Source organism: Apostichopus japonicus, chromosome 17 (assembly GCF_037975245.1).
Source record: "Apostichopus japonicus isolate 1M-3 chromosome 17, ASM3797524v1, whole genome shotgun sequence".
NCBI classification, from domain to species: domain Eukaryota; kingdom Metazoa; phylum Echinodermata; class Holothuroidea; order Aspidochirotida; family Stichopodidae; genus Apostichopus; species Apostichopus japonicus.
Genome location: NC_092577.1, coordinates 9,994,909 through 10,011,532, shown reverse-complemented (window position 1 = coordinate 10,011,532; position 16,624 = coordinate 9,994,909). Strand labels below are relative to the sequence as shown.

Here is a 16,624-nt window from a genome sequence, read left to right as displayed (position 1 = left end):
ATGAGGAAGTCATCCCGTGCGTGGATTAAAACAAGTTTTATGGTCTGCGTGTTTCAACTGTTAAATATTAGTATTAACAAAAAAAAAACACACCTTCACACACACACACAAACGATAAGCAAAAGCAGCCATGGTACTCCAGCACAATAGTGCTGATAAAATTGTAAATTGCTCTTGTAAAATATTTCTGTCAAACATCGACCAGAGTAATAATATCCACTACCCCTCCCCCAACTTCCAATATGAGCAGAATTCTATCTTGCAGTTAACAGTATTCTATTAACTTATTAATCCTTAACCCTTCCTTATTATCTGTCGTCGTAATTGGTCTTGTTTCCCTCGAAGATTTGAACCTGGAATTTTATCCAGGTTGCAAACCTATCGAAATATTTTACAGAAACGTCTTTCTACACTGCTTGTGGTCAAATTTAAATTGATATTGGAAAATAAAAATGTTTCTCAGAGGATAATCAAAAACTAAAATTCCTAAAAGTTTCTCGTGGGCTACTGTACGGTAAGGGATTCATTTCTAACTCGAAAATTACAGAGTTAAATCTGTCGAATGGATCTATATCTTTTCTGACCTGAAAATTGGCATTACAGTATTTGAACATTTGTAAAGGGATAACATGAATTGCCTGAATGATAATGCCTCGAACTTGACGCAAATATTTACATACCCGAAAATGTACACTCAGCAGCCAGTAATTTCTAATGCTTATGTCTTATGATGCGGTACTTTGTTGTCTGGCTTCGAAAACAATCTTACTGACAGTACAAACAGGTCCCACCCTTTTGTCTATAAATAGAAAGAGGATATTCATACTCCTCGAACTCAAGTGGTTCAAAGATGGACAAGAAAGAACACTTATTTAAAATATCGCCTCAACTGGTTGTGTCAAATTTCACTGCAAGAAATTCTTTCTACCATCATAAAAAAAATTAATCCAATGGTTATTGGCGAAGTTAGAGAAATGAAGGCGGAATAGGGGTGGGAAGGGATTATATGGGGAATAACATATATTTTGTCAGGTGGAAAACTGGGAAATGTTCATAAATAAAATGAAGTCTTTCAAGCACATTTTGGGAGGTTAGTAGATGTATTAGAATGAAAGAAAAATGGGTGGAGATAGGGATTCTGGTTTCCGATGGGATGTGCTACCAATGTATCTTACCCTCAAGCTTTCTTTCTCTCCTAATTCTTAATTTTTTTCACACTTAAAATGCAGGTAACACCAGACAAAGCAGGCTACAGTTTGCACCAACTCGAGACCAACGTCGAGATGGGCAAAGAAATCCAGGGCCACCTCTACAAGAGGACCGAGGGCATCAGGAAGGTGTACCAGAAGAGAAAATGTGACGTGCACGACGGTTACCTACATATAGCACATTCCATGAGTAGTAAACCTCCGGCCAAACTCAACCTCCTGACCTGTCAGATTAAACCCTCGTTAGAAGAGCAAGGAAGGAAGTATTTTGTTCTAGTCGCAAGTAAGGGATCCTTCCTCTCTTTTTTCTCTCCCCTCTCTCTCTTTTTTTCATTTTTTCTTTCCTTAAGTCCTTCTTTTATCATTTCTTCCCTTTTCAGAATGACATGTGTGTGATAGGTTTGATTTTTGTTCCAGTGAAATATTTGTAGAAATGATACGTTCGTGTAAAAGTAAGTGGGCCCGATGTTTTGATCCTAGCAGGATCTTCTTCAGAGGCTGAATGACAAGTAAATTGACTTGTCATTTTTCAGCTTCTGAAGAAGATCCTGCTAGTATCGAAACGTCGGGCCAACTTACTTTTACACATTCTCTTACACATGATCTTTAGTGGATAAGCAGTTTGCTAACAGTTTTTGTTTTATTTTAAATGATAAGGTTATCGACATAAAATGAAAGTTGAAGTTTTATTGTGGAAAATGCTGAGTCATGGTTGCTATAAAGAAGCCTCCACTAAGATGGCCCAGTACATTATCTAGAACATGTTTTGTGTTTTGGTGACAGAAGTTGTGGCAAAATATGTAAAATATAAATACATATATATAAAAAAATAAAAATGAGGAAAGTCAGGGAACGTATCCTTCTAAATTGTTTATGTTTTTTAGTTTCGATGTTAGCAACTGGAGTGTTGGTCTGGAATGAACTGAAAAATGTGCAACTTACAATAAATGATGCCAAGTTTGCTTGTGACCCCCAAGTAACTCGAAGCCACTGTAGTTGAAAGCTTCCTGTTTTCTTTAACGATGGAAGTTTGGTCTGTTACTACGGAAACTGTTTCTTTCTTCTTTGTAAATTCATCAGAGGATAGGACGTACAACTTCATGACTGACACAGAGGAAGAGGCGGAGAAGTGGATATCGGTCCTGAACAACAGCAAGAAGTACGCACTGGAGGCGGTCTTTGGCGAAGGTAGTTCTCCCAGGGACGTTCCCAGCCAGGGACTTCAAGACTTAACAGAGAGCATTGTCAGAGAAGTCAGAAGGTTACCTGGTAACGATGTGTGCTGTGACTGCAGCTCACCAGGTAAATGTGATTGATTGATGGATTAGTTGATCTGGGATTAGGTAGATCAGTGAGTAGTATGTGCTGTTACTGGGGATTCCAGGTAAAAGTGATTGATTGATGGATTAATTGATCTGGGATTAGATAGATCAGTGAGTAGTATGTGCTGTGACTGGGGATCACCAGATAAATGTGATTGATTGATAGATGGATTAGTCGATATGGGATTAGGTAGATCAGTGAGTAGTATGTGCTGTTACTGGGGATTCCAGGTAAAAGTGATTGATAGATGGATTAGTCGATATGGGATTAGGTAGATCAGTGAGTAGTATGTGCTGTGCCTGGGGATTCTTGGTTAATGTGATTGATGTGATAGATTAATAGATTAGTTGATCTAGGATCAACTAGATTTTGATATTAATGAAGTTAATAATGAAATTTTTTTTTTGACAGATCCCCAATGGCTTTCTACAAATCTTGGCATTTTAACTTGTATTGAATGTTCAGGTGTTCATCGTGATATGGGTGTTCACATCTCAAGGGTGCAATCTTTAGAATTAGACAGACTCGGAACCGCTCAGCTGCTAGTGAGTATAAATGTTGGTGTTCACATGTTGGTGTTCACATCCAGGGGGGAATTCTTTAGAATTATACTTGAAACTGCTCAGCTACTAAGTGAGTATAAATCTGGGTGTTCACATCCAGAGGGGAATGCTTTAGAATTAGAATTGAAACTGCTCAGCTGCTAAGTGAGTATAAATGTGGGAGTTCACATCCAGGGGGAATTCTTTAGAATTATACTTGAAACTGCTCAACTGCTAGTGAGTATAAATCTGGGTGTTCACATCCAGAGGGGAATGCTTTAGAATTAGAATTGAAACTGCTCAGCTGCTAGTGAGTATAAATGTGGGTGTTCACATCCAAGGAGGAATTCTTTAGAATTAGACTTGAAATCGCTTAACTACTAAAATGTATAAATGTGGGTGTTCACATCCAGAGGGGAATGCTTTAGAATTAGAATTGAAACTGCTCAGCTGCTATTAAGTGAGTATAAATGTGTGTGTTCAAATCCGGGGGGGATTCTTTAGAGTTAGACTTGAAACTGCTCAACTGCGAAGTGAGTATAAATGTGGGAGTTCACATCCAGGGGGGAAATTACCTCAAGAAAAGTGATGAGGTGGTTGGTAACAGTCACATCCCCCCCCCCCTCCCTCTTTAACCCACTTAGTAATGGGCCTACTGTCAAAGTTTATGAGAAATCATTCAAATGTGAAAACTACAACAAACATTTTTTCCTGACAAATAGAAACTGTTTCCACCTTTGAATTTTGCCTGATAGACAGTTTGAGCCCATTAGATATTTAGTGGCATTCCTCCTAAAAACGGCATAATTGCACCCCATCAGAAGTAAGGAGTGGTGCTGTATTAATGCTTGCGTGTTTTATAGCATACACATAGTCTGTAGCCTAGAAGTTGATGGATATTCTTATATTTTGGTAACCCTTTCTCTTTCATTTTTATGTCATTCTAATCTCTCCTTCTGATTTAATTTATAACTGCATACGTTTCATCATTTTCAATTTTGTACACAATTCACACGTCCCTTGATGATTTGCTTGTATGAACTTTTTCGTACTTTTAAGTAATTAGTCGATTACTTGATACAAATCTCTATGAGTCATTTCCTGTTAAGCCAAATGTATTGCTGTCAACCGGTAATTAGTGAAGCCTAAGCACCTGAGGATTGAGAATAATAATCCTAGCCTTGCATATCATGTGATAATTTAGGCTAGGCCTATTAAAGTACATGTGCTAATAATGTTAGGCTAGAAAACAGACATGCATCAATTAGACAAAATCACATGAATTACCGACATTAAAGGGATATTTCGGTGGCAGGCAACGTAACTTTCATCTTAAGAAAGAAAATATTTGACATTGTTAGGTGAAACTCCCATTTTGTTATCTTGTCTCCAACTGCATGGCTAGTTTTTTGATGGCTAAACTCTTCCTTACTTTGGAATGTAGATCAGAGTAGGTAGTGAGTAGCCTGTGATTTGTTATTCGTGGTAGATGTTGTTCAAACTTTATTATCAGAATATTCTTGTTGATGTATCCTTGCAATGTGATGCATCTGTAATGTTTGCTTTAATAGTTGTCAATGGTCTTTACGGTGTTTAGAATTTCATCAAAACCCTTTTTCGATACAATCATGATTCGACTCGCTGATATGATAGCAAAACATTTACAGATATTAATCCCACCAGAGGAAGTACTAGAACTTTGTAATATTAATGATTTTTTTCTGTATTGCTTAAAATAAATGTGTTTTTGTTTCCTCCCACTCCCCCAATTTCAGCTCGCCAATACGATAGGAAATGATGTATTTAACGAAGTATACGAGGCTACCATTGATCAACAAAAGAAACCAACTCCAACCAGTACAATGTGAGTAGAAGATTATACTCCCACCCTCCTCAACCCATCCACACCCCCAACCCTTCCTTCCTCCCCATGTAAGCATTTTCCAGAATTACACCACCAAATTTACTTTTTTTTTTCTTTTTAAAGATGAGTAATAGTCTTGATATAATAATTCACAGTTTGTATAAAACCATGACGATTGCTACAGATAAATACATATAAGGTCACTGGAGACTGGAATGTTACTTGCCTGGGAGTATTACTCATAGATTGAGTTTGGTGGAAATATACTCAAACTCAAACAACAACAATTAAAGAGGAGTAGTACAGAGTCAAGATAACACAAAGTGGTGCAGGAGGACTGAATAAGCATTAGCTTATACAAGCAGTCCCCCTTAAACAAGTTAAACAGTACAGATAAACATAAGATCACCCGAATGTCTCAGGTTTTTTAATGTCATTTACAAAATTTCCAACCTAAAGTGTACTTCCTTTTGGTTAACAAGAAACCAGTCGATGGATATTGGCAGTTTTCGGGGGCAAGTCATTATTTTGATTACATCGTTATAGTAAAAATCCAAGAGTTGATTAATGGGAGGTTTATACCCGCAATTCTCCATAACTTATTTTAAACATAATTATTGTTATAAACTAATCATTTCTCTTTCATAACGACCCCAGGGACTATAGAAAGGAGTACATACGTTCCAAGTACGAAAAGAAAGACTTCGTCCTGAAGACGACAAATTCCTCTCAGTCACTGCTGGACGACCTGAGGCAGGCTGTACTACTCTTCGACATCTCCCAACTTCTCAGGGTGTTCGCGGAAGGCGTGGACTTTACGGCAAGACTACCCAACCAGGTGAGAGAATATTTATGCCGCCGGGAGCCAGGCGCGTAGCCAAGGGGGGGCAATGGGGGCGACTGCCCCCCCCTAGAGCATATTTTTTTGTATGTTTTTATGATATCGCTAGTAATTTCAAAATAGAAAATGCTTAGATGCAACTAACAAGGCCTGGGAAGTGCCATTTCCAGCGATCTGGGAGTCATTTTCAGCCAAAATTTTCTTGTACACTTGGCACCAACTCATGGTGGCACTGGGCTTAGATAGTTTGTAGAGCCACATATATTTGGCTCTGTTAGTTTGCCTACAGGTTCCCCCGTCCCTTGGCAAATTCCTGGCTACGGGCCTGCCGGGAGCCGTCTTAAATCTTCATGTTAAAGTCTCAGTATTTGTTTGCCAAATTTAAGCATTGACTGTTTCCAGCTAACCACACTAACAGCTAAGTGTTCTATGCAATTTTCATATGGATATTCATTATTTTTATTGAGTTATCTGAAGTTAAACAATTTTGAGCAGAATAAAATTCGACAGATATTTTAATCTGTAGAGTCTACAAACTTCAGTCAAAATTTGCAAGCCCCGCCCAACAGATCATGGGCCAATCAGATCTTTGGGTTTTGTTTACAACCGTTAGGCCTAGGACTACTTTCACTTTCGTGGCTAGCCTGTCTTAGGTCCCTTCTCTTGAATAGTATCTTTCTCTCGATCTTACCGATGAAGCTTGCGAATTTTTTTCATTTCCTTCCATTGCAATGAGTAAAACAGGTGATTTTAGACATTTCCTCTGTAGAATTGTAAAAAGTGAAAGATACAAGTAATGGACTGTGTTAAAATCTTGATCTGGGTGCATGTGTTGACTATTGTGTTTACATTTGTGTAATGAACATGCTGACATGGGCGGACGCATTGAATTTACAGTAAATCGTTCACGCCATAAGGGCAACAGAAATTACATATCTTTCTTTCAATTGCAACAGCTTTTCTCCATTTAACTCACCTGATCAGAGTGCATTTAGAATAAGAAACATTGAATCTACTTCAGAAGTTTGTTTTCAGAAATTCATCAGCTAACAGGTATTGAGACTTTAAACAGGCATTAGATCGACATATATTTCATTAGAAATGTGTGGAAATGTTACCATGCCAACCAGAATGGTCAAAATTTTAGCTTAAATTCAATGAACAGTCGACAGAAAATTGTTGAATGGCTGTAAGAATATTCAAGGAATTTCAGAGAATTTCGGAAAAAGGTTTGAGACTGATACTTGTTATAATTTGGCGGTCTAACATTTTGCCCGATAAATGATTGAATTTAATTCATTTCTTAAGTAATTTGCAATTTTAATGATTTCTGTACTTTAATGTCATTAAGAAGTTAGCTGTTTCACATTTTGCAGAAAGTTTTCCAGTCGACCAGGTTTTATTTCTTGATTGACCCGATGAAACTTATGAATTACATACAGCAGAACTTGGTAGTTTCATGTTTTGTCACAAATTGCTGAAAATGCACACAATTATTAACTCTCTTCAATTATATTTGTAAATACTTACTGCCTGCCACTTGAACCTGTTTCCACACAACTGATATATGTTTTGATACAGGTGTTTGTCTTTTATTCCTCTATATCATCATGTATGTACAATAGGTTGCTCCTTTCACACAGAATGTTTTTCTCTTATTCGTTGCCAGGGTAACGGTGCTTCGGCCTTGCATATGTCGTTAGAAAAACTAGATGAGAACAACCTCCACATTTTAGATTTTATGGTGCAAAATACAAACAGTGTCAGCCCGCAGAGAGAAGATGGTAACACACCATTACATATAGCAGCGTTACATAACAAGACAGAAGGAATCAAGTTACTTCTACGAGGGAAGGCGGATGTTAACACAGGTAAGTTTATTATTACATATAGCAGCGTTACATAATCATATTAATATTTGTAATAATAAAATTAATTAAGCGCCACAACTATAAAAAAAAATTCTGTTGTGCTGTACAATAAAAGAAGGATAAAGAGAATCAAAGTGAATAAAACTGCATAAAAAGTTTACAGTTTACATTTAAAAATACGAATCGAGGAGCACATTTTGAGATCAGTAGGAAGATAATTTCACAGGTGGGGGGGGGTGGGGGGGACGGACCAGCAAGAGCTCTCTCACCAAATGTGGTCCGAAAAGGAGGGACTACAAGAACCTTACCAGAATTGGAGCCATGTTTGTGGTTTATTTCCTCCCACGTAACAAGCAATGCATAGGTAATCAGGGGCCATGTTGTGGAGGGCCTTAATAACGAGGAGAATTAAATTAAGATATATTCTATAAGCAACAGGTAACCTGTTAAAATTCATTAAAACTGGGGAAATATGACAATATATTTAGGATTAATAGTAACCAGTACATATGCAGCACCACTTTAAACCCATTGTAATCTATTAATAAGACAAGTTAGAAGCCTGTGCAATAAAGCATTTACAATAATCAAAAGTCACAAAGGCATTGCACAAGGGTTGGGTATAGAAATGAATGCAATCAACTGTCCATGACATTGATTTTAGAATGGCCTTAACATTAGGTTAAATTTGTGATGTAAAATAATTTAACATGATTCATGAAATGCTTCATTGATTTAGGGTTAAAACATGCTGGTGAAGAAACACAAGGAAAGGGTGGATATTGCTTATAATCTTATATTATTACCGAATAATTATTTAACCGAATATTGTGTCCTTTAAACAGAAAACAATGATGGGGAGACTGCCCTAGCAATCGCGATAAGGAAAGGATATCACGCCTGCCAAGAGCTACTACAACAGGCAGCTGGAGAAAAGAAACTAGCCGTCTGCGAACACATCGATTACGCGTGGCGGGTCAGCCAGGACGTCAACGACGACAAACTAGACTTCAGCGACGACGACCTTGAAGAGAGAGAGAAACCAGCAAGGACGTTTCTGGTTAGATGGAGGCTAAGTAGCTTTAAAAGTATTTTAGGAGATGATGTCGACTTTAAGCTAGAAAAAAGAGGGGAGTGGGTCTTTGAACTTGAAAAGAGGAACGTAGTTTAGGAGATGATGTCGACCTTAATTCAGAAAGAAAAGTGGAGTGGGGTGGGGGAGGAGGAGAGGAAGGGGAGAGGAGGGAGGGATGGGGAGAGGAGGTGAGAGGAGGTGTTGGAATTCATCGTAGGTGTACAAATCACAAAGAGAAAACTCAGCAGGGATGTTTCAGATTGAGAAGGATGCTAAGTAGCTTAAGTGACCCTGTCAATAGGAGGATGATTATGGAGCTGCAGCTTCATGTAGCCTGGCTGCATAGGACGTAACATTTTTTAGGAACTATGTCAAATATAGGATGCTGAGGGGGCTGCACCTTCATGCAGCCAGGCTGCGTAGGACATAATCAATAGTGCTCCACAGTCTCACACAAAACAATGCTGCATGTCTGCAGATAAAATCCCTGTTGTTGGCTATTGATGCAGCCTAGCTGTGCAGGAGCTTGCAGCTGCTGCAGCTATCTTCTTGACACGGTGCCTGTGTTAGTTAAAAGGTTGTCGACCTCAATCCAGAAATAAAAGTTGTAGGAGAGACAGAGTGGGATGGAGGGGATTTGTGGGGAGGGGGATAGGAGGAATGACAGTTCAATTCATATATAGGTGTACAGCATACATTTATTATAATCCAAATGTTTGTTTGTGTAAACCTCATAAGGTGTCCGTTCCTTTGCATCTCTCTCTCTTAGTGTTGTTTTGCATTCGTTGTCGATCGTTTGATTAGTAGATGGCGCGTGTCGTTTGTTTGTCAATCTGGTTATTTGTTGAGCCTGTCGTGAGCGGTTCATACAACATTCTAGCCGCCTCTCAATTGACATTTTGTATGAGCTATACATATTTTTTTTTGTTTGAAAATCAGTTATAAATTTGTTCATATCACGGGAAAACCAAGCAACTGATGGATCACTTTTTCAGGTTTTTGAGGAGAACTTTTTGGAGTCCTTTATGTGGTGAAAATCTGGTACTTATAAAACATTGTGTAATTTAATGAAATGTAATCAAAGGTCTCCATACTTTTTGACTATCCCCACAGTCCAACGCTCACAAGAGGCCGGTCAGTAATCGCAGCTCTCAGAATCTTTCCAGTTCACCCACATCCAGTTCGGGGGTCCACTACCCGTCCTCCGGCAGGGAGCGCCTGTCCTCGGACAGCTTTTCAGGTCACAGTCGAAGCAGGTCGTCCACGGACAGCATCGTGGTGGAGAAACCGGGCATGCCGCCGCCACCCGTACCCCCGAGGAGAGGTAAATCAAGGCATGCTAAGATTATTAAAAGAAAGAAAAATTATAGCAAGCATATAAGAAAAGATTCAAAAGACTATTTTCATGAGAGTTTTATGTTTAAGTGTTCCCTGAGAACTATTCCTATCTTTTCTTCATTTTTCAATAAGCTCATCAGATGGGGAGAAAACACCTTGAATGTTCACCTAGTATTGATAGTAATAGAACTTTTTTTGTTAATTAATTTGGAAGGGATAGTGCAGTTATAGTGGGATGACAGGTAAGTTTTATGAATAGTAAAAAACAAAAAGAGATTTAATTTTTTGTTTGCCAATCAGTTACTTTTACCCTTTGAAAAACTGATTTATAATTTTACATTTGTTTTTCTATAATTTTTTTTTTTCTTGCGTTTCTCACTTAATAAGGAGCATATTAAAATGAGGTCGATTGGTTTGGAGTAGAGGGAATGGAATGGGTACGGGGGCAGAGGCAGCCCCTCTGCAATGGGGTAGGGGAGGGGTGACTTTGGTGGAGCACTTTGTCTCTAATGCCAAACCACATCAGCTGTTAATCCTACTAACATTTGCTCATAAAGTTTGGTGATATTAATGCACTTATAAAGATTCAAGCTGGATCAAAGTTCAATTTTGTGTGAAATTAGAAAAAAATATTTTTTATGAGAGAGCAAGAGAAGAAAGAAAAAAATGTACTTTGCATAAAACTTGAACGATCCATCAAAAAGTGAAACTGACAAATTTTCTTTCCAGTGAAGACAGTGTCATCCAAGTTCTTCACCCTTATGAGAACAACCAGTCTTGAGTTATTACCAGGTATAGAGGATGTAGGAAAACGCTTTTGAACATCCAACCAAAACCCGCTGCAATTAATAGAAATATTTGACTGCACTGACCGAAGCATATGGCATCAATGTATCAATGTATATATATATAGCACTCATCAACAAACACTGCATATTGAGTTTTGGAGGAGTTCTAACACGAACTCGTCTCCACCCCCTCCTTTCCCCTCCCCCACCTAAAGACAAAACCTGGAACGGTACCAAAGTTGAGGCTTTTCTCTAAAGGACAGATATGTCCAGGGATGTGCTCACACTGGGCGGCACCGGGTGGCTGTGCCCAGCAGTTCGAAATGCCGCCAATCCAGCACAAACAGTATTTTAAACATTTCCACTCAGCTCTTTTTTGATGATAATTTAACAAATTTTACTATAAACAAAATCTGGGAGAATACATGGCACAGAATAGGAATAATAGCACCACCTAAGTATACTTCATGTGCAAAATTTGTCCAGTGGGGAGTGATGGGGTAACCCACCCATGAGATCCCTCTCCCAGGGTGTGGATCACACTACCGCACAATCTGCCCGGCACTCAAATATTCCTGAGCACATCCCTGTATGTCAGCGGAAAAGAAACGTAATGTGTCAGAAATGAGATGTAGTTAACTTCGACAAGAGTCCTTTTGCGAGTGATAGTTTTTCAAAAGTTTGCTTTGCAGAAATTGCTGGCATGTGAATGGAAAGGATAAGAAACACTACGTAATGGAGGATGTAGAGGCCATTTATAAAATCCTTGCTAATCGATTTCTTTAGCAAACATAAACTTGAAGCTCCAATTTTGGTTGATGCTTGATTGATTCAACACTGTTTTGGGGCCTCTGTAGTTCAGCATTGTTGTGGTTGAATTTACTCAAATCTAAAACTCAATATGCAGCTTTTGAAAGGGACTATCAGGTGATTTGAGAAAAAAGGAATGGATTTCTTTAAATGACCACAAAAAAAGGGGGGTGCAGGAGAAAAATCATATTTTGGAGGACATTTTCCAGCAATTTCATAGATTTCTCAATATTTTTATCTTCAGTGGATATATTTTTGTAACAAAACTGAAGATTGTCACTAAACGAGTAATCCTTCTTTTTGCCTATTTCACTGGGTAGTCCCTTCTGAGTGATAGTTTGCACAGGGGTTAGGCTGACTAACCTAACACAGTATGTTTATATCTTCACCATGACATACTATACATATAAGAACCTACAGGAGAGATATTTTGTTTATGATGCCAGTGGAAATTTGAGAAGATGATTGTTTTTGATATTTATTGCAAGCTTAGAACCATTTTTGTCCTATATCCAGGGGTCAATTTATTTCTGCAAAGGTCAGAAAGAAACATTGGTCAAAAGGAAAGGACTATAGAACCTAAATCTAAGTACACCTAGACTGAGAAGTGTGCAGGTTAGGCTGGTGCGGAAGGGAAGGGGGGGGTGGGGCAGAAATCCTAAGGCCTCATTAAGGGCCCACAAACCAGATTAGCTCAAAATTGTGAGCAAAGTTTGTCTTGTCCAAGGCTGAATTCAAATTTCTAGTCTTCAAGTCACCTCTGGAGAACTCTAGCTATAGACAATTTTCAGTTTATTTTCTCTCAGATTTCATAGAAACATATTCAATAATTGGAGAGAAATCAGTTAGGTAAAACCTCTCAATTAGCTAGTTGAATTCTTGGTAAAGATGTCTTTTGGATCAAACAGATTAACGTTTTTATCGTATTTGAACAAGTGATATTTTGCGGCAAAAAAATTTAGGTGATATTTAGGTGAACAAGTAATATTTAGCACAAATAGGAAGTTATATAGCAGTCGACATTTCGGTTCCAAAATGTTTTAAACTTGCAGAAAACTATTTCACGTCCTTTTTGTAATTTCACATTTCACGTAGAGATAATTTCAGACAGCATATTCCGATATTCCACATGCAATATGCTTCTCTCAAGTTCTTGCTAAGGTCTCAAATGCTTCTTTTCATTAAGCTTGCCAACAACAAAGTATCTTCCACAAAAAGTTACAATTAGGTAGGTGTCGAGCCGTCACTCTTTTCCACTGCATGGTGTTCAACGCTTCACCTCGAATATCACCTGAATCAGGAAAAAAAACACAACCATCATGCTAAAAAGAATCATTTGTTTGAAACAAAATGGATGAATTGTTTAAGTCCAATTTTTTTCCCCCCTCTTTGAACTATACTATACTATTGGAAAATTTCACTGCTTGAAAGGCTTCAGGGTAATTGTCTAAGTGTTTACAAAACAGTCAGTCGTGAACAAAAGTAACTTACCTCCACATTATAAAATGTTGATGGAAGTGCACGGTTTGATCTTCGTATTAAGTGAACTTTCATTAAAGAGGTTCTATCTAGGGTAAGATCTTTTAACATTTGTCCCGAGTTTTGTAGCGGTGGAAGTAGTTTGTGCGCAGTGTTTTTAATAAGCATGTTGGGTTTAGAATATTTGTGTGCGCTCTCCTGTTTACTTTAAATTTGGAGGATTTACTGCATGAACTGGTGTGAGGTATGGTGTTGGGCACACAAGGGGGGAGGGGGGGTGATGGAGGGGATGAGTTGGGTGAGAACAATCAGATCAACGGAAACGTGACCGAGAAAGAGTAAGATCGCTTATTTATAGAAAATATTTGGTGAAATTAAGAAATAGTCCTTTAGCATGGATAATGAAAGGGTTCGTATAATGCAGGGGGGGGGGTGGATTTCTTTCTCTTGTATAGAATCTAAACAATTGAAGGTAATGGTTTGGAAACTTGGTAAATAATGAAGTAATTTATGAAGCGGCGAAAAAAAATGTAGGCCAGCCTCCCAGATGAAAAAAATATGTGTTCTTCTTTCTACTATTAGAAAAGGAGTGAACAATGTTACATTTTTCACCTTACTCAAAGCTTGCCAAAAAAAAAAAAGATGGAAAAATGAAACAAGTAAGCAAGGAATTAATTGCTTGGTGAAGCAACTCTTATTTCTGAGAGAAGAATTTTTTTTATGTAGGAAGTAACTGGTACATATACATTTGTTTTCTACTTTTAATGAATTAAGTCTGGAAACCCTTGACCAAAATTCTTGAAAAGATTTGGGGTCGATGTTATCACATGAAAAATGGTTTTTAAAAAATGGTAAAAAAAAGAAAGCACCGGTTTGAAAACGATAGCTTTGTCACTGATAATATCACTAATAACATGAAGGTTTAACCCTATATTTTCCATTACTCCTCTGCCTTGCCTGGCTGTTATATTTAAAGCACGCCAACGTCCGCCACTCGTGCGATACAAAACATTCGATGCCACTTGTTCCGTCCAATCAAAAGCCGGTATGTAGGTCATCGTCGTCGTCACCGCCATTTTGCGGGGGCAGCATGGTGCATGATTACCACCTTCAATAACGATCTGCATGTCTGTAACGACGGGGACAAAGGTAGTTAGAACCCTCCTCGCCTCTCCGACTACTGGGAATCAAACATTCATTGGAGGAGGTCCATGAGCTGAATCTGCTTTCGGTGGTAGCAATCTGTGAGGAGGGGAGGGGGTGTGGTAGGGTGGGCTAGGGTGGGGGGTGGGGGGACTGAATCAAATTGTCTTTTTCCTAATGTAGATGGAAGCTAAGGGGGGGGGAGATGGTATGGGAAATATTATGGGTATTGGCTTAAACTATGTCAAATGGACCTAAAAATCGATTTACTGTTGCTATGGTGACGGGAATATGAAACTTCATAAGGTGCTGGGTATGGCAGATGAAGGGAATGACAGAGAAAAGAATGAAAATTTAGGGGGAATGCCAAAAAATAATAATAATAAAAAATTTGAAGGACAACACACATCTCCATGTGTCTCTGGTGTAGTGCTACCACTGATCATAAATTTTGCTATTTCCAATTTTTTCAGTCATGCGAACACAGACCCCCCAAAAATAAAATGGGAACAAAAATCCATCATTTCTGCTTTCAATTCTTCTTTCAGAGGGAACATCCTTTATTTTTTCTTGAAATCATTTCTAAAAAAGTTTAAAAACATCATTTCAGTTAAATTCATCCCATTTCTAAATTTTTTTTTCTTTTCCTATACCACATCCACTCTGGTTTTATTGCATGACAAAAAGAAAATTTGTTGTTGTTTTTGGAGATTTTTTTTGGGGGGGGGGGGAGAGGGTCCATCTCCCCATTTTAGCCGGAAGGAATCAAGAAAATAGCCAAAAATCTGAGGTTGCCATAGTGTCAATAATAATACAGGGCAGATAGTTCAGTTCTGTAGTTTGAAATAAGTTACGTTTCGCTGAGGACAATGTGAAGATAATGTTTGTGCCTATAATTCATACCATTCGCAGTCAGATGTCCCCTTTGCAATAGAATTCAGTCCTCCCCCCCCAACCCTCTATCTGTCCCAAGTCTTTTGCCGTATGTGACTAAAGAGAAGAATTGTAAGGTCTGAGGTCGAGTGGAGTCACTACCAGTGAACCCATGTCAAGTCATCGACTCACTTGTGTCACTGTCGGTACAACAACAACAACAAATTAACTAGCAAATTTCTAACGTGTTACTTGACATTTGAAATTCAAGTGACTCCAGTTATAACCCACTGCAGCACTGCTTAAGAGATTCAGTTTACTCTAGTCCCCACGTGAAGCTCGGCATAGAATGGAGTAGATATGTTATTTGTATTAGGTTACCATGTTAACAGGAGGATGCTGAGGAAGCTGCAGCTTCATGCAGCCTAGCTGCATAAGACATAGGAACCTTTCTTAGGAACTGTGTCAAACATAGGATGCTGAGGGGGCTGCAACTTCATGCAGCCTGGCTGCATGGACATAGGAACCTTTCTTAGGAACTGTGTCAAACATAGGATGCTGAGTGGGCTGCAGCTTCCCGCAGCCTGACTGCATAGGACATAGGAACCTTTCTAAGCAACTGTGTCAAACATAGGATGCTGAGGGCTACAGATTCATGCAGCCTGGCTGCATAGGACATAGGAACCTTTCTTAGGAACTGTGTCAAATATAGGATGGTGAAGGGCTGTAGCTTCATGCAGCCTGGCTGCATAGGACATAGGAACCTTTCTTAGGAACTGTGTCAAACATAGGATGCTGAGGGGGCTGCAGCTTCCTGCAGCCTGGCTGCATAGGACATAGGAACCTTTCTTAGGAGCTGTGTCAAACATAGGATGCTGAAGAGGCTGCAGCTTCATGCAGCCTGGCTGGGTAGGATGTAATCTACTGTCCTCCACAGTTCCACAGGTAATGAATAGACAAGGCTGGTCTATGCAGAGATATTCCCCTTCGATATTGATTCAATCCTAGCTGAGCAGTATTTGGCAGCTGCTGCAGTTTTCCATTTTGACACGGTGCCTTATTAAATGAGGAACCGATTCGCTACCCATTTATGAATGTAGGGCCTTTGTTTTACCTCTATTTGTAGTTGTTCCTTAAAATGGCCCTTCTGTTTTCTTAGTCAAAACCCCCAAATGAACCTTGTGTGGATGAAGTGAAGCATTTCTAAAATTGTACTGGATATCAAAATGATGATCGGAAGAATTTTGTTTTTAAATTTATCCAAAAGCTGGAAGGTAAGAGTATCTGAGTAGTTGAGAGGAAAATGTTGTAAAAGACTTCTAATAATTTCTAGCCTTAGGACGAATGAATCGAGGGAAAAAATGTAACTCCTGCATATATGAGGATCATTTAGTGGATCATTGCATGCAAATATATGGGAAGACAATATTTACATATTAATTTCAATATATGTTTAAATAATTGCATAC

The 16,624-nt window shown here is 38.7% G+C and overlaps 1 protein-coding gene across 13 annotated transcripts in view; it reads left to right on the top strand.

Annotated features, from left to right (window-relative positions):
- Positions 1-16,624, top strand: part of LOC139985251 (arf-GAP with SH3 domain, ANK repeat and PH domain-containing protein 2-like) — a 136,304-nt gene that overhangs the window by 93,000 nt on the left and 26,680 nt on the right. For 5 of the 13 annotated variants that reach the window (XM_071999535.1, XM_071999531.1, XM_071999530.1 and 2 more), the window contains exons 9-18: positions 1,230-1,491; positions 2,289-2,510; positions 2,943-3,076; positions 4,849-4,937; positions 5,595-5,775; positions 7,448-7,649; positions 8,495-8,709; positions 9,838-10,048; positions 10,792-10,854; positions 14,116-14,184. In XM_071999535.1, the coding sequence (XP_071855636.1) occupies positions 1,230-1,491; positions 2,289-2,510; positions 2,943-3,076; positions 4,849-4,937; positions 5,595-5,775; positions 7,448-7,649; positions 8,495-8,709; positions 9,838-10,048; positions 10,792-10,854; positions 14,116-14,184 (1,648 nt within the window). The remainder of the gene's footprint in view (positions 1-1,229; positions 1,492-2,288; positions 2,511-2,942; positions 3,077-4,848; positions 4,938-5,594; positions 5,776-7,447; positions 7,650-8,494; positions 8,710-9,837; positions 10,049-10,791; positions 10,855-14,115; positions 14,185-16,624) is intronic. The other 8 variants (XM_071999533.1, XM_071954501.1, XM_071954500.1 and 5 more) reach the window with 3 other exon arrangements.